Below are 18,781 nucleotides of genomic sequence, written 5' to 3' on the forward strand. Positions count from 1 at the left end.
TTGATTTAAATGTTTTCAACTAACAATTAATAACGAGTAAATAAAAAGGTCGAAATAACAAACGGGGACACATTAATAAAAAAAGAAGTTACACCGTTCAACTTACAAAAAAAAAAACTAAGTCGGTGCAATTCCCAACTTCCGACGCAGTTCATCTATCAATGCCCGGAGGTATTCGGCTTCGTCGGGGTCGGTACACTTCTTGAGGGCCTTGTGCGTCTCCAACAACGTCCTCGCCATCGACGCTGTCGCCAACGACGAATACACTTCGGCTGCCTGGGGCGGGAGCATTTCCGGGAGCGGAGGTGGGGTTGCAGCGGTCGAGGATGAGGTCGCGGCCGCCTTCCCTTTGGCCTTCGCAGCCTTGACGCCGGGAGGACGTCGGGAGGACATCGGTGTGCCGGAACCGCTGTCGTCCACGTACAACCGGTTGAGGTCAACCGGTTGATTGCCGCTGCCGCTGCTCGTGTAACCACCAACTTCGGTGGTCTTCATCCTCTTTGGCGCACTAGTGTGCAGAATTCCACCTTGGAATTTCTGCTTGTCCCTCAAAAGCGTCCAGATGGCCTCGTGCTTGAACTCGCCGAACATCGACCGGTACGACAATATCGCTTTAGCACGCACGTCTTCCCAGCTCTCGCCGCTCCCCTGTGCCCGCGCGCACTTCTCGAACTCCGCCGCGTACAAGTTCACTTGCTTCTTCACTTGATCCCAGTGCTTGCGGAGTTGCTCACGCTTGCGCTTGTACGCGTTCGGCGGCTTGGCCGCATTGTAGAGGTCGGCGATGCGCTCCCAGTACGCGAACTGCCTCTGGTTGTTCGCGAATATCGGATCTTCCGATATATCTACCCAACACCGGGCCAAAATGAGAGTTTCCTCGTCGGTGTAGTTTGTACGACCGGGGGCGTACTCATCGCAATCACCGGGAGGCGGCAACTTCTGCGCCCGCTGCCGGTTCCGCTTCTTTTTGGCTGGGGCGGAAGCGGTCGCGGCGGGGTCGGGATCGGCCGCTGCGGCGTCACGTCGGGAGGGGGCGACTGGTCGGGTTGGAGACGGCTCCATGTCCGACAACCCATACGAGTCCGTACTGAAATCGGGATCGTATTGGGCGTTGGTGTCGAACGAACGATATTGGCCGGGTTCTGTACCCGGCCAACGCGCATCTCCACTAAACATAGGACTATTTGGACTTGAAGCCATTTCGTAGTAATTATGTAAATGTAAGTTTCGAAAGTGAAATTGTGAAATGAAATGTAAAACGAATGAACTCTATTTATAAAACAACCAAACCGCGTGCCATCGTCCGCGACCTATCGTCCGTGTACGCCACAATGGGGAGGACGATGGCGCGCCCGATGCCTATCGTCCGCAGCCATCGTCCGTGTACGCCACAATGGGGCGGACGATGGCGCGGACGATAGGCATCGGGCGCGCCATCCTCCGCGCCCTTAGTATCGGCCGCGACGATCGTCCGCGACCTATCGTCCGTATCCGCAATGGGCGCGGACGATCGATGGCGCGGACGATGCGCGCCATCGGGCGTGCCATCGTCCGCCCATTGCGGATGGCCTAATAGCAGTCACTGTTATTGTAGATACAGGTTTTAATAAATATAAATAATAGTATGTTGGAAAAGTTAATAAAATATGAGACTCACTTTTTATATTGATTTTATAATAAAATACGAGTAAAGTGATTTAGTGGAATGCGAAACCTACTTACCTTTTATGGCACAAATAAAGTGTGACTCTTATTACAGAACGGACCAAAATGGTAAAATGGGACTCTTATTATGAGACCGAGGGAGTAATTTTTTTAATTTTAACTTTTTATTATATTTTTCTCATTTTATTACATTCTTTTTTCTTTTATACTTTTCTTTTTAATTGTGTATTTGTAATTTTTATTTAATTAAAATTAATTTGCATGTATATATATTATCATTAATGAATCTTGTACATTAATTTTTAGAAATTTATAATGTGATTTTTGAATTTTTTAGGATTATATATTTTATCGCTTATAATAAATTGTAATTTTAGAATTTATATCTTGTAATTTTGATTATATCACTTTTTTTATTTTAGATAACATTTTTAATTTAAATTAAATTAGTTGAGAAGAAAGAAAATTTTAAAAAATGAAATAGTGGGACCCCTGAATAAGTAAGGTAAGAGATAGACAGTGGTTACAGGTATTGTCTCTTAAATGATGCATAAAGTAAAAAAAAATTGGTTAAAAGTGGTGCAATGTCTATGAATAGTTAAGATACAATGAATGTGTGATATTGGTGCGTTTAACCTAACTACATTTTTTAATAATAATAATAATAATAATAATAATCAATTCTTTTTTAATAATTAAACCATTTGTGTAGTGAAGAATTGATGAAATACTCCCTCAGTCCACGATAAATTGTCTCAAGTTTCATTTCTCATCCATCCACAATTAAGTGTTTCATTTACTTTTGTTAATAGACCTCACACTACCTCATCTCACTCACCTTATATTTAAAAACTAGGAGTACTAGTACTAATATATAATACTCCACTAGGACTCACACTCCATTAATTTTTTCTTCGTGTGGACGAAGGGAGTAATAAGTTAAAATAATTTTTATAGGATAAAATATTTAATATCCACTACTAACAATTTCACGAAAAGAATTGATTAATAGTTTTACTTAAGCTAATGTACTCCGTATTTGCTAATTAGTTATTCTAAATAAGAATCAGGGACAAAACTGTAACTTCATAATATAGTTGAAGTGGAGAAAAAGTAAAATAAGAAACGATCTCCTTATTTATTTTAAAATAGTTACAAACTGAGGTGTTTGTGTTAACATTCTCAATAATATGGTTTCTTATGCTTTGGGGCTTGGTAGTTATTACAAGGGAAATTCCAGTTATCTTCTCGAGATAAAGCCAAGGGTTAACGTGTCTTCTTTTAGCTACATATTTAAGTTCAATATACCTACTTACAGTTAAATCAAATCATTATCTAACTAAAGAAGTAGCAACATTTAATATCATACAAAGTTTAAAATTCCATGATACATGAAGATTTAATGTCATACTAAGTTTGATACTCCATGAAACATAACATTAAACAGTTTATATTTCTATCTCAATATATAGTGTTATGTTTAGTGATAAATACAATGAAAAATAATGGTTTTAACTAACACAGAAAACAACATAAACATATAAACATATTGATCATAACATTTTGACGTCCACAAAATAACATTAAACCAGTCTTACTTGTCCTTCACAACCTTGTCCTGTCCAGTTTTATTCACAATCAATTTCCGCTACCAGTTTTTATCAAATAAAGCAATGACAATCATAGCACCAATTTCTTGTAACCTTACAAGTACTTCGTTCATAGACTTTACAAATACTTTTAGTGGGTGTTCGGTTGGCAAGATTAAATCTCATGATTAAATATGTATCACGTTTGGTTCATAAGATTGAACCCCTCAACTTAATCCTAGGTGGATAGTCTCATGATAATTAGTCATAGCCCCCCCTCCAACTAAAATAATCCCACAACTTAATCCTAGATAGATAGTCTCATAATATTAGTCATGACAACCGAACGCCACCTTAGTGTATGATCTTCCAGAGCTCATAAATCAAACAATTTCTTACACATTTCTCTATGTCAATGTCATACTTGGATGGTTGAATACATCTTATATAGTGAGGCACTGATGTAAAAGAAAAAAAAAATTATAGGGGGACGAAGTAAAAAATTTTCCCCAAAATTATTGAAGCCAATAACAGAATCTACATCTATAATAACTATCATCGTGAAAATACCAAAATGTGAATCTAACTTGCCAACTGAGTGAGAGGAAGTACCCATCAAAATTCTTATGCAGTCAATTGCTATGAATATGACCGTCCATTTCTCAAAATTTAACATCACTAGAGTAGTTTTAATTTGAAACTCTATCAAGAAGTTACAAAATATAAAAAGGTAAACTGCTTTAAAAGTCATGAACTTTTGTCAAATTCCAGTTTTTCTCACGAACTAAAAAATTGCCGTGTAATACCACGAACTTTATAATCCGTCGTCATTTTCCCATGGCGGGTTTTCCGACTATGAAGCTAGCTGACGTGTTTTTTTCAGCTGATGTGGCTGCTAAGTGTGTGTTGAGTGGATGACGTGGATGACAAATTTTAAGTTGACTTTGCCATATCATCAACCTACCAGCCCTCCACAGAACCTCCCCCGAGCCCACCACAAGCTCCACCGCCGCCACCAGCCCAACACCAGAACCTACCACAAGTCCACCACCAGCTCCGCCCCCTCCACCAGCACCTCCCCCAAAGTCCACCACCGCTGCCAATGCCACCTCCACCACCAAGCCCTCCACCTCCACCAAGGCCGCCGCCACCAAACGTGTCCTTCTCAAGCCTCCTATCATCAGCAATCTGCAAAGCAAACAACCCCACCCAACAACATCATAACAGCGAAGCTTTCCTTTTTCCGACCACCTCTTTCCCGTTTCTCACTTTCTTCAAATTCCGGCAGCGAAGCTTCCTCCGCCGACGACAGAGGCGGTTTCAGAGCTGGGATTCATCAAATCCAAATCTTTGTAAAATCTCCTGCCTCGCTCACCACCCTCTTCGCAACCACCGCCTCCAGCAGCGCCGCCACCGGTTCTGCCGGAAAATTTTTACCACCACAATGGGTCTACACACAATACGACGTCGTTTTAGCTGAAGAAAACGTCATCATTTTATGAATTTCCGGCGATCTCCACGTCATCTTTCAGGCTTGCCACGTAAGCTAGTTTTCAACCGGAAAACTACAGGGTCGGGTCAAATAGGAAATACCAGCAACCTGGTAAAGTTCGTGACATTACACGCCAATTTTTTAGTTCGTGGGAAAAAACGGAATTTGGCAAAAGTTCATGATTTTTAAGACATTTTACCCAATATAAAACTGGTAAATAGTTTCTAGCTATTACTAGTGTTATGCTACTTGAGTCATGCCATGCAGTAACGTTTCTAGTAGCATTCCTTAAACTTCTAGAACAAGAAAACTGTACCTTGTGCAGATTCAGCAAGAAAACGAGTTACATCAGAGACCAAGGCTACTTTTGGCATGACAAAAAATCCAGAAAAGGGCAGATTTCCATTTTCCAACTGCAAGAAAATTCACTGAGGTTGGAACAAAATCCTAACCCCCACGGCACTTGTTTGATCCCTTCTTGAATACCTCTCTTCAATTGTTTGAGAAGAAATTATAGAATATGTGGAAGATGAAATGAAATCTAAATCAAATCTACTAAAGATAAACATGAAAGTAAACCCTACTAAAGATAAACATGAAAATAATAACACGGATCAGGAATCTCATATCCCCGAAGCTGTGCGAGGAGCCGAAAAGCAGTGGGCCTGAGCTGTTGGCTGGAGGAGAGTGGATGCGGTCGTGGCAGCGAAGGAAGCAGTCTCGATTGTGCTGGAAATGACTGCTGCTGTGGCAGGGGCAGGGACAGTGGCATAAGGGCGGACGACAACTTAGGGTTTGTCGCAAACTGTGGTTTTGGTCGTGGCAGAGGGCTGGGGTGTAGCACGGGTGCTGGCACAACAGCACAAGGTGGAATCACAAGTAACGGATCGCCCTGACAATGAGGTGGTGACGGTGGCAGAGGGCATGGATGCAACACGGGTGTTGGAGCTCTCGCTGCCTGATCAGTTGAAATCTCAACTGGTGAAGGCAAAGACTGAGTTACTGTCGGTGGACCATGTGGCAAGGCAACGCTGCATGCACTCTCAGATAGTGATCACTGTTTGGAGGAGTGCCCACATGTCTGCGTGCAGATCCTCAACCGCCTTCTCCAATCCGTTAGTGTTCTCCCCTGTGCAAGGTATGGTCTCCATCGCGCAAGGTACGTTCATCGCACCATTTGATACAAAGTGACAGGTAGACTCACCGAATGCTTTCGATAATATAGATGCATATGAAACATGTTGAACCATGGATAAAGAAATTTGGAATAAAATATAGAAAACTGAAATTGATAAATGAACAAAATCCTAACCATCACAGCACTTGCCGGGCACAAACTAATTGATCCCCTGGATACCTCTGTTCAATAGTTTGAGAAGTAATTAAATCAAATATGTTAATCTACTAAAGATAAACATGGAAATAATAACAAACTCCTAGGATAAATATCATGCATATCTTTATTCTCGATCTGTATCAAAAGCACACCTTAAACGCTAAGAACTCATGTTCGTCCGTTGCTCCTCTCTACGTAATTTATTTGTCTTCAACACGGTATGATGCTTATACATTAATTCTGCAATTGACTGGTGCCCAAAGAAGTGTGAATTCTTGAGTATCATATCACTTGTAGTTGAATCAACAGCATAACCTTGACCAGGCATCCACTGTAGCAAATGAAGAAGCAGGTCTTTCTTTTCGGGTTGCTCAATGTAACGGGAAATGGCCAAGTGAAATATATCCTGTAACATATGAGGCAATAAATGACTAAATCTTCATCCAAGATGCGAAAGTGAAACAGACAATGAATATGACTACCTGATCAATCTTGTAGTTTGAGTTGTGAATAGACTTGATCACATCATTTACTAAGTTTATGTTGCCGTTCCTCGTAAAGGAGATAGCAAACTTCTTAATGGCTGGCTTAGGGATTAACTCTGCATTATCCTGATGAAATGGAAGAGCAATAAATACATAGGGCACAGAGAACGATAATCTATTCAGATACTCAAAACAGAACTCGTACCTTGACAACTAGATATGCATCTTTAAGAAGTCCACCTGAAAGTAAAATGTGTAAAATTTTTCCATGAAGGGCCTTATTCATCGTTCTCTTGCTATATTTCAGCATAGTATATACTGAAAATGCTTCTGAATATGCACCCATTGAACCGAGAGATTTCATCAAAGAGACACAGAGATCCTGCAAAGATAAAAACTTTAAATAAATGTGGAGCTAATTCAATGAGTTCTACTATTCTTAGCATGTCCTATCATAGTAACTGGAGTCATTTCCATCATCTTTACATTGTTTGATCTTTTAGCAGTTACTGCTTCACCACATGTAGGATTATATTTATTAAATCATGAGATGACAATTATCGGTGAAGTAAATGGTGAGGAAAGACTAAAGTAAAATTTGAATCTTGTAATGATATTATTCTGTAGATCAAACCTCTTAAAGTAATAAAACAATTACAAAATCAACCAAATATAATAGTTTCTCATCCTTCAAATAATTGCATAACTCAACCTCAACTAATAGTCTCCCAAGCCTTTTTCTGAATCACTGGGGCAACAAAAAAATTACGGAAACAAATTTCACTCATATAGCAAATGGATTTGGAGATTTGGATTTGATGGGATGATTTAGAGGACCTTTTTATAAAATCCAGAAAAAAAATCCCCCCTCGAAAAAATACAGAAAAATCACTCAAAAATAATTAAAAATATTTATCAAACTCATTGCAAACAAGTTCTCTGAATTTGCTGTTGCGAATATAAGTCCTCAAATCTAAATCTGTTATTTGTAATTTTACAGAATGTTCAGGACAAATGCAAACATTTCACCAATTTTCTCCAAAAAACCAACCTCTTAGCATGGTTCCTAAATGAGAAGAACATGCACAGCAGGTGAGCATATTGATTATGCCTCAGGTAAAAGCTACATGAACAAATAAAATCATTTGGGGCTCAGAAAACAGTACTTCTGTTCTGCGGCATACAAATTATTACCTCCAGAGGCTGGTGACCTTTGCTGTGCATATCCTCCATTGTACGATAGGCAAGTAAATACAGCTGCTCCTTGCAGAAATATTTTATTAAAATTTTAAAGGTACTCCAATCAGGACTAATTGCTGACTCATCCATTTTCTTCATCATCTTCATTACATTCTCCATGTCACCTGATCTACAATAGACACACAGCATTGAATTCAAAATAACCACATCGTATTTGTCATACTTCATCTCAAATTCACTAGCCAGCTGTTTTGCTTCATCAATCAGTTTGCCACGGCAGAGGGCTGAAATCATAATGCTGTAGGAGTAACCATCTACATGTGTTTTGAGCCAAGATTGTAATTAGTATGGTAAGGTAGGTAACTCCAAAAGGAGATTCAGAAATGTAAGATAAAAAAAACTAAAATAAATGTCCACATCGTGAAATTATTCTGCATTTCAAACTACATAGAAACAAACAGAGAATTTGCAACATTTTAAAATTGTCTCCGCTCCTTCAGATCATTACTAGAGAATTTGCTACTGACGGCTATTCTAATATGTGCATTAAATCTTGTGAATTGTGATCGTAAAGAATTTAAATTTCTGGTTCTTATATCTGTTCCAAACAAAGTTCAAGAAACAACCCTGCTGAAGATCTGGTAAAGATGAAAGATTAAATCACTCAACGAAATTTTCCAAACTTATTTGGTTTCAGGCTGTGAGGTTAGTGGGTGTAACAAATATAATTTGTTTCCTATTATTAGACACAAAGTTTCCACCGTTTCCATGCACTTACCATTTTTCACTTCCTTTCTCCTCATTTCATCAAAAACTATTTTAGCCTCTACAAGTTTCCCAGACTTAGCAAGGCCATCCATCAGCAAACAGTATGGCATCTGCAAAGTTAGTGACAGATAAGTTAGCAAAGGCTCTAGAAACTCCCCAATTTGATTGCGAAATCTAAAGTTGCCCCAATTGCAGCATGATGCAATTGTTGTAGTGATAAAAAAAAAGTACATTTTTTAAAGATATTACAAACTAAAACATAATGTTGTAAAGCAAAACCACTCTTACAATTTAACCCTTATCATAATAATGCACAACCACGAAGCTCCTTAGTCTTGACTTGACCCAATTTTGCCTACAATTCACAACCATGAAGCTTCTTAGCCGTGAATTGATCATATTGATCCTACAATTCATGGCCAAAATGCTTTATAGTCGTGAATTTACCCTATTTCGCTACAATCTACCACCACAAAGCTTCTTAGTCATGAATTGACTCATTTTGCCACAATTCACATGCATGAAGCTTCTTAGGCGTGAATTAATGCTAATGCACACAAATTAAGGGCAAAACAGCAGTTTAAGCCAAAATGGCCATTTTTATCTTTGTTGCTATTTTTTATCTATATAAAAGCAAAATGGTATCATTATATATTAGCTCATTTAATAATCACTACATCACAGGCACGCACCATACATGCAGATCATTTTGAACTTCAATAGAAACACAAAATGGATGCAAAAAGTAGATTCATTGTCACCTCATCTTCAGCATAGCCTAAAGCTTGCAGTTCATCTAGCAGTTCTCTTGATTTCTCGAATAGCCCTGCTCTAACATATACTTTCAGCAGAGTTGTGAGAATGACCTGTAAAAAAACCACACAATCAGCAAGATGTAAAATATTTGCTAGCAGAAATCATTCCCCAACTTCAAGCAGTCATCATTGGGCACAAGGAGCTATATTTTACGAAGCATTGGCACTCAGTAGAATTATACACCTATAACTGATAAGTATGCCTAGACCTAACTGATCTTTTCTAAATAAGAAAAGATGGAGTTTCAGAGCACAAATAATATGCTCGGGTTACCTACAAAGGCTGATAATAATTAGAGTTTGCTATATCAATGATATCATTACAATAAAGACTAAGGTGGGACCTCAACTTTAGCGAGAAAGGGAGCAATAAAATAAGTTAATGCTTTCTTCCTTGCTTGCTGATACCAATTATTTCCCTTTCTTCCCCATATCTCCAATTCTAAGGTTAATATGTGCACAAAGATACTCGATGAAATTTTGTTACATCATTTACTTTTAATAGACATGAACATAGATTAATTCTCTGCGATAAACAATATTACCAGCACATAGCCATATAATTGGATAAGGTCTGCACAATAAAGGCTGGGAATTCAGAAATACACCTTGTTCAAAGTTAATCCTGCAGATCTCATGTCTTGAATTACTTTATCAGCCTTCCTATAATTCCCATCAATAGCATATGCATTTAACAAAGAGCTGTAGTGAAAGACATTAGGTAAATTTCCTTCCGACTTCATCTCATCAAAGTATTTTTCCGCTTCATCGCATTGATTATTTGAAGCACAAACTGATATTAGTGTTCCGTACAGTACATCATCCATACTCAATCCCCTGGATTTCATTTCATGGACCAGTTCCATTGCCTTAGAGTAACCACCTTTGACCTTGGCACAACCCGAAAGTAGCTAAAATGACGAAAATAAAAATTGTGAGGTCATATGATAACTGAAGAACTCCACAAACAGCCATTTGATAACAACAAGAAATTGTTAATTTTCTTACCTATCTGAATATATTTTACAAGCAGCTATGGTATCAACTCTTGTGCATGTGAGTTCATAATTTAAGATTTTTATTAATATATTGGGTACTCTTGCACTATGTGAATAACAACATGAAAAAGAGTGTTTGTTGAATATAATTATTCAATCCACATCGGCTTCTATTAGTAATACTACCTCCCGCCCCTTAAAAATAGAAACTATTTCCATTTTGGTCCGTCCCTTAAAATTAAAAACATTCTATTTTAGAAAAAAAATCTCTCTAATGAGGTGAGACCTATTCTCCACTAACAATATTTCAATCACTTTTTCTTTCTATCTCTCTCTTACTTTACCAATTGCGCATTAAAACCCGTGGCGTTTCAAAAGTTTTTGTTTTTAAAAGACGGAGGTGGGGTTAAACATAGAGTAACATACCGTACTATAAGTTATAATATCAGGTATGAGACCAGCTTGCTTCATTTGATTAAATAGCTTGAGGCTGCTGTTGAATTTGCCACATTTAATTAGACAACTTAATGTGGAGTTACAAACAGATACATTGCTCCTTGTAGAGTCATCTTTGATACTATTGTATATCTCCAAGGCCTTCGCAGCATTAGAATCCCTCCCCACAAACTTTATGTAACTGCTGTAGGAAGCAATATTATTTTTTCCATGACGCCGCATCCAATCAAAAAGCTGCAAAAATGCCAAGTGGCATATTATAACAACAAGATGATGAGTTTTTCCTTTATTATAAACCGTTTTTATCAGAAAGAGTGTCAGTAGGAGAAAACCCTCATAAAAGCACATATAAACTGATATGACATAGCATTGGATCATATGATTCATATCTATCAAGTAGAAAATGATACCAGATACCCATAAATCGGGAAAGAAAAATATCTACAGCAACAGCCTCAAATTTTTGCTCAAGGAAACCATAACTTAAGGGTAAAATGAAAATCTGAATGACAAGGTATAACAACAAGATTCTAATCATTTTATAACAAAATGGGAACATCTCAAAATGCCAAAGCTGTAAACAGGTATTAAATGGTGCATGCTATTTTGCATATGATTTGTTAGTTGTTCAACCATATATACATGGATTTGACTACTAGAAAATATTTATGATTTCAATGGCTGTCTGGTTTACACCAAAAGACTCCTTGTTTCCTAGTCTGCATTAACAGTATCTATATGCTACACACAAAGCGAACTTAGACATTTTATGCACGGGTTATATAACAAAGACACCATTGTAATGTTGGGGATTTGCCTTTGCAAAGATCTCTTTCAGGCCTATAAATATCAGTATAAGTCTGTGCTCAAAGTTTGTGTTATTAAGAAAAAGTTAAAAGGAATATTTTATTTCACTACGACACACTAACTAATCAAGAAAATGACAAATTGCTTTATTGACATCAGTAATCACTAATCAGAACAAACAATACAGTCAGCGAGTTCATTATTAAATCCCAATGTCTACATGCTATGGTAAGAGAAACAATTTACAAGCATGTGCATCAAAATACTGTGAACAAGATATGCGACAAGGATAAAAGAAAGAAATAACAGCACATCTGCAATTAATTAGAACCTGGCAGACATCCTTCCATCTGTTAAACTTCCCAAAATAACGCAATATGATATTCAGATGTTGCACTCTCAACGCCTCTCCTGACCTGCGAGCAGAATGACATGTTATAGTTGTGATTTTGTTTGGTTTAAGGTGAGGTGAACATGCACTTAATGAGCATAGCCAAGGGAATGCTTCCCATCATGACACCCCAATTTGGTCGAACTTAGTGCTCAAAATACATAAAGAGGTAAACCAAATATTCGTGATAAACATGGAGAAATATTCACATTCCCCGCAGTATCTTAGTGTATCAGATGGAAAAAGGATTTATGTGAATATTGTAAATCACCGGCATAGTAATTAGCTAAGGATATTCTCATAAACATGTTAACACTGACAAATCAGTCTATAGTTCAAATTGAGCATAGAAAATCGTTTGGGAGTAAATACCTAGTTCTAAAAATACAAGACTAACTCTTAATTTTTCGAATTTCAGCTTCATAATACCAACAAACAATAATAAATATTGGCAGATATCAAGGAAAGAAACAATTCTGCGGCTACGGACAGCTGCTATACATTTAGTTGCCCAAAAAAAGGTTTTTTTAAGAAGAAAACAGAAACGATAAGAAACAAACACCTTAAGAGAGCACACTCCAAATCAGAAGAATCTTGAATATCGCGAATTGCAGATTCTGTTGTTTCCTTGGATACTTTTCTGAGTGATTTGGTCCGAACTTGAGGATGTACTGAAGCATCATTAGAACAAATTGGATTGGCAATATGCACCGGCATAGTGGCCGCAATCTGGCTGGAATTATTGATGGTTGAATTGAAACGAAATACAGGTTGAAAGCCGTGTCCCAACACCAATGACAACTCCATCGCAATGAGATGATCTGATGGAGTATGGACCATCTATATCTATATCTATACTAATCTAAAGTGGTGAAATGACTTTCATACCCTTTTGGGCGGGAAATGGATTGATGACTGTATATTTTTTTTATTTCATTAAAAATTGAGCCAAAAAACCTAATAGTTTTTCAATAAATACCAACCACCATTTCTTGGTTTCCAAGTTCATTTCAGTCTCATCTCCACCAATTTTTCTACTGTGTCTTCGTCACTCTCATCTTACTAAGAAGGCATCTATTAGCTTGCAAAAAGATAAATGTTGAAATTGAAAATAAAATGTAATTAGTTAGGTTGATTAGTTGGATATTTGTTCTTTTACTTGACCTATATATAAGACTCCTTATTATAATTAGCAACAATAACTTTCTAAAATATAGTCCATAATGAAAGGCTCTCCGTTTTCGTTCTCCCTTTTCCTCAAGCATTTTATCTGCATTTTCTCTCTTCTCCTTCAATGGAGATTCATCCTTCATCTCCTTCTTCATTTTTCACATGGTATCAGATCGCAAATCCGTTGCGCGCCTCTGATTACCTCCATCTCTTCTATTTTTTTTTCAATTTTTCGTTTGGTTTCCAGCTAGGGTTCTATCCTCTTTCGGATCTCTCTATTTCCGATCCGAAAATTATCAAGTTCTATTCTCTCTCCGATATGTTTTTCTTCAATTTCGATTTTCAATCGGTTCTTTTATTTGATATTCTCTGGTTTTATTGATTGGATTCATCTCATTTTTTTGTCTCTCTTCGGCGTTAATTTCCGTCGATGAATTGTTCATTGGATTTGTATGATCCAAGTTTGTGTCTCTCCGATTAAAATCGGTTGAGTGTTTCATTTTAAGAATATGTTTTCTCAAATTTGTAGTTGAATCTGAATATGTTTTCAGATTTATCTCTGGTTTTCCGATTGTATGTCGGATGTTTGTTTTATTGTTCACCGATTGTTCGGTTGGATCTGTTTCGTTTGTGAATCAGTTTCTGTTTTCTCCGATCAAATCGGATCCTCTGTTTTCTAAACCTTTTTCTTCAGTCTCTTGTCTATGATCGAAGCCTGGTTCGTGGCGGTGTTGTTCGTAGCTGGTATTGTGATTGACTGATTGTTCTTAGTTGTTGCAACTGCAAGACCTTTGGTCGCTAGGCTATTGATGCTCTCGCATTGGGTAGGGGATTGGAAATTTGTTGTTGGTGATTGCAACAATTGGTGATTTTTTGGTTGCAACATCCTGGTGTTGCTTGTTCATCCTTGTCAGAAACATCATCTTCGTAGCTCCTCAAACTGGTTTCGGAAACCATGGAATCATTACTCTTAGTTGATTCTTATGTGATATCCTGATTGTCTGAATCTGATTCATCTGGATTGGATATGGTTTCACTTGAATTGATCTCTGTTGCAGCAGCAATATGCATACAGTTGGAAATGTGTCATTAGAAGATTGCGATCTGTTTACATGGTCATTTGAATGTACAACCTTTTCACCACGCTTGTGGCCAAGAATCTCAGCTCTCTGTTAGCAATAACCTCATTGTCATTCATGTTACTCTTAGTACCACTGCCAGTTTGCTAAACAACCAAAGGAAAATGATCATTCAATTTTCCCTCAGCCATTTCTTGTGTAGCTTGCATTATTGCATTCCCTATGGCAGGGTCAAGGCCATATCATTTAGCTCAAGATGGATTCTCTACTAAGGGGGAGTTTTGATATCACTTGCAAGGGGAGATGAAGTCCTTGCCTTGCTGCTGGTGCTGATGTGATACAGTGGCATACCAATCTGCTTTGGATGTGTCTTAACCGAGTTTGTGAGGTCACTGAGTGCTTTCCTACCAGCAACTCTACCTTTCTCAGCTGCATTGGATGACTTACCTTTCACAGTTGAAGGATATTTGTCAATAGAGATGACATTTATGGAGCTATCTTTGTTCTTGGAGTGAAACGAAGAAGGGTTTCTTGAGTTTGATAGGTCGTTAAGTGCTCTCCTTCCTCCAAGATCTCCTCTCTTATGTGCTTTAGTCACATCAGTCTTTCCCACAGGAGTAGTGCCATTGTAGAGAAAGTTTAGGTTCTGATCTTGGATCAGGCGATGAGCAGGGGTTGCCATGAGTGCTTGTTTTCAGTTAACAGTGCGATCAAAGTCAGAATGAGAAACACATCTTCTGCATTTTCTCTCTTCTCCTTCAATGGAGATTCATCCTTCATCTCCTTTTGCATTTGATGTTCTTTGGATGCTTCATTGACCTTTGATAAAAGAAAGAACTTTGTATGTTTTTTTTGTTTGTTTGTTAGTTTCTTCTTTTCCTTGGCAAGATGGTTGATTAGTTGAAAATAAGGCTCCTTATTGTAATTAGCAATTAAAATAAGAACTTTGCATTTGGTGTTCTCCCATCTTGAGGGGAGTGTTAAAATTGAAAATAAAATATAATTAGTTTGATTGATTAGTTGGATATTTGTTTTTTTTACTTGGTCTATATATAAGGCTCCTTATTGTAATTAGCAACAATAACTTTCCAAAATGTAGTCCATAATGAAAGGCTCTTTATTTTTGTTCTCCCTTTTCCTCAAGCATTTTATCTGCATTTTCTCTCTTCTCTTTCAATGGAGATTCATCCTTCATCTCCTTCTCCATTTTTCACACTAAACAATGAGGAAATATTTATTTGATAAACATGACATTAGCAATTGCTTTATTTTGCAAGGAAAATAGTGCGCATACTGTAGTCAACCAGTTGAAGAATTGCACATTCAAGAAGCCTTTATTTCATAAGTGAAACTACAATAAGCAAAAAATATAAGCAAAGAGGAATAACGTCCAATTTAATCAATTTTGATACAATAAGGAGTGAATCTAACCTTTTATTTCAGGAATTTTGATGCTGGGAGGTTGGGCATGAAGATGAGTTTTTTTCTTTTTTTAGAGGAAGGAGGGTGTTTGCAGCGCACAGAATAAAATTGAGTGGCAGACTAGCGACAAAGGTTATGGTCGCCGCCGGTGACGTTTGCAGATGGGAGGGGTTGCAGACTAAATCATCAGAAGTTGTATGGAAGAAGGGGCTGAACAATCTAGGAATAAAAATGTGAGGAGGATGAAATATAAGTTACTCCAATGGCTACGGACTTGGTTGGAAGAAGAAGATGACTTGACTATAAAAAGTTGATAAATTAATATTATTAATATATTTAAAATTTCATTGTAAAATGTGTCCTGATATTCGGAGCGGATCTCCTACTCCAATAATGTTACACCATTTCGACTCCAACACTCACAACAAAATAAAAAAATCTTATAAACAAGTAAGTCTACTCCAACACTCACAACAAAATAAAATAATCTTATAAACATTTAATTGATGGTGAGATTATTTTATTTTGTCGTGAGTGTCGAGTAATCAGAGATACACGCTCCGCCAGATATTGATTTAAATTTTTAAAACTTTTACTTTTATTTCGGAGTCCCATTAATAAATTCAATGGATTCTATATTTTCTTCTCCATTGTAACTTTTTTCCTTTTTCTTTGCAAATAATACAAGCAAACTCAAAATTCGTTTTCATAGTAAATTTAAATAATAATTTAATTTTTCTCTTTTTCCTTTTCCAATTTAATTATGCAAAAACATTTTTTCTATATTTTTGTTATAGATTTTTATCACAAAAATTATCTATATATTTACAAAAAAATTGTCTAATTTTTATTTTGGTATGTCCACTGTCATTTGTATTTATGAAAACTTTTTCACCAATTTTCCCCCTTTTCTCTGTACTTTACCTTTATTTCTTTTTATCTCTATGACATTAAAGCCCCCTACTATATAGAGTAAAGCCCCCTACTAATAAAAAATCTTGCGTTCGCCCTTGTGAATGAGTGAGAGAAAGATGTAGTCTCTCAGCAAGGTATTGGAAGAAGAGAACGGAGAAGTAGGTGCCGCGGTGAACCCTAAATGAAGGATTCTTCTCAACACGTTGCAAATTTCTTTATTCCCATTTCTTTTTTTAATTAAATTCCTCCTATTAAAAATATGACTATAACACAATAAAAAATTAAGAGTCACATTTTATCATTTCGGTTTGTCTCATAATAAGAGTCACACTCCACTAACTCATTTCGCTCTATTATAAAATCAATATAAAAAAGTGAAATTCATATTTCACTAACTTTTCCAATAAACTATTCTTTACATTTCTTAAAACCCGCATCAACATCGAATATAACTCTTATTAGAGAACAAAAGAAGTAATTAACAATACATACTAAATTAATAGCATTAACTTTGATTATTAAATATTTTTTTTAGGTCATACTCATTTTCACAAGCTATTAGAAACAGTGTGCAATTTTTTTTTATTTTGTAATATTCCTTTTATTTTAAAATAAAAATATACCTACAAAATTCAATTAAATTTATCAGTTAAATTAGAAAGTTTATAATTTAACTGATATATTAAAAAGGAATAGTTCAATTTTTAACCGACTGGAAATGATTATATTTAAAAAATTTATTCTTTAGATAGAGTCCATCAATTATTTTAGATAATACACGAATATTTTACTATACTCCGGTAAATAGGTAGATGCTACGACTAATGAATTGAGTTATTATTCGATCAATTAATGAATATTAGTATTTGAACTAAATTAATGTTAGTGTTTGTTTGTTTCATGTTGATGCACCAATGACAAAACTATAAATTTGTGTTTGTGTGTTGGATATTTAACAAATAATTTATCGTATCCTAATTGCAAAGCAAAATAAAAAAGTCTTCTATTATAGTTTTAACAGCTACTCCATGTAAAATGTTGCCCTGCCCCACTGAATATTTAATTAAAGAAAAAAATAGTAAAAAAAAAAAAAAAATAGGAGCATTAGAAGTGGAGTATGTGTTTAAAATCCTACCATCCCGTTGCGTTTCATATGATAGTGGTTGCATTTAACCATAGCAGGCCCTACTCTGTTATTTAATACAAAAGATGATCTTTCCCCTTCTTATACATGTGTTTTTAGTGAACCTTTGCTTGCTGCTTGAACCTTTGCTTGCTGCTTGCCGGCTTGAGCCTTTTTTTATTTATATAAAAAAGTCTATTAAAGTTAGATGTTTGTGTAGCGTGTCACTCTGTGTGTATTTATTTATGCAAGTTGTATATGCATTTTATTTTCATGTGTACTAATTTAATAGTAGGGTGAAAGATATAGACATACTATTACTTATGGTCCTATGAGCTCCCGTTATTATTAGATATCTTCCATTATTAAACACACGATAAATACATATAAAGTGAATATATAGCTTTATTAAAAAATATATTATAAATTTATAATTAACTCGATTCAAAATTAACTTATGACACCACATTTCTAATTAACACATTTTTTGAAATGGAAACATAATTATTTCTAATTTATTGAATGTCTTATTTTATTCCTTATCAACTCAACTCACAAAATAAAAACGTTATAAAATCTTGTGCCGAATAGAAAATGCTTCATTTAGTGAGAAGACATTTTTTTAATGTGTACATAATGATATAAGTTGTTATTTCTATTGAATTATTTATTAAGTGAAAAACATATGACCCTTGCATAGCACGGGAGTTAATACTAGTCCAAATAAAGCTACTCCTATCACTTCACGTTTATTTTTATTATTAAGAGATCTATATGGTTATATTTTCTATATTCATTTTATTAAACTAGTTATTTATAGATGCTTACTAGCTTTTAATATTATAACGTAAGAGAAAACTAAAAAAAATACGAGAAATAAATATTATTTAGATTGAACTTTAGTCCCTAGCATTTTGGGTTTTAGCATTACAGACTTCTATTAAAAAACTTGGCATGGTTCTTCCCCTAACATTTATATTACTTCACAATGTGATTTTTTATGACGATAAGGCCCCCAGCCCATCAAGGATAATTTTGGGCATTCATATTTTTGTACCTGTCATCCGTGT

At 36.2% G+C, this 18,781-nt stretch overlaps 1 protein-coding gene across 5 annotated transcripts; it reads right to left on the minus strand.

Moving 5' to 3' along the window:
• Positions 1–5,126: 5,126 nt before the first annotated feature.
• LOC121742546 (pentatricopeptide repeat-containing protein At1g10910, chloroplastic-like) lies at positions 5,127–15,951 on the minus strand. 5 transcript variants are annotated; one of them, XR_006038071.1, is made up of 13 exons: positions 15,683–15,951; positions 12,565–15,466; positions 11,943–12,027; positions 10,775–11,038; positions 9,959–10,261; positions 9,297–9,401; positions 8,546–8,645; positions 7,762–8,081; positions 6,773–6,949; positions 6,565–6,693; positions 6,235–6,488; positions 6,059–6,105; positions 5,127–5,956 (listed from the first exon to the last, which is right to left on the minus strand). XR_006038071.1 is itself a non-coding variant. In XM_042135724.1 (12 exons), the coding sequence occupies exons 2-11, from the start codon at positions 12,840–12,842 to the stop codon at positions 6,243–6,245; spliced, it is 2,007 nt and encodes a 668-aa protein (XP_041991658.1). In that variant the 5' UTR covers positions 12,843–15,466; positions 15,683–15,951; the 3' UTR covers positions 6,000–6,105; positions 6,235–6,242. The 5 variants fall into 5 exon arrangements, 3 of the variants coding, with proteins under 3 accessions (XP_041991658.1, XP_041991645.1, XP_041991670.1); XR_006038070.1 differs by having other exon boundaries at positions 6,059–6,488; XM_042135724.1 differs by lacking the exon at positions 5,127–5,956 and having other exon boundaries at positions 6,000–6,105.
• Between the last annotated feature and the right edge of the window lie 2,830 nt (positions 15,952–18,781).

Source organism: Salvia splendens, chromosome 1 (assembly GCF_004379255.2).
Source record: "Salvia splendens isolate huo1 chromosome 1, SspV2, whole genome shotgun sequence".
NCBI classification, from domain to species: Eukaryota; Viridiplantae; Streptophyta; class Magnoliopsida; order Lamiales; family Lamiaceae; genus Salvia; species Salvia splendens.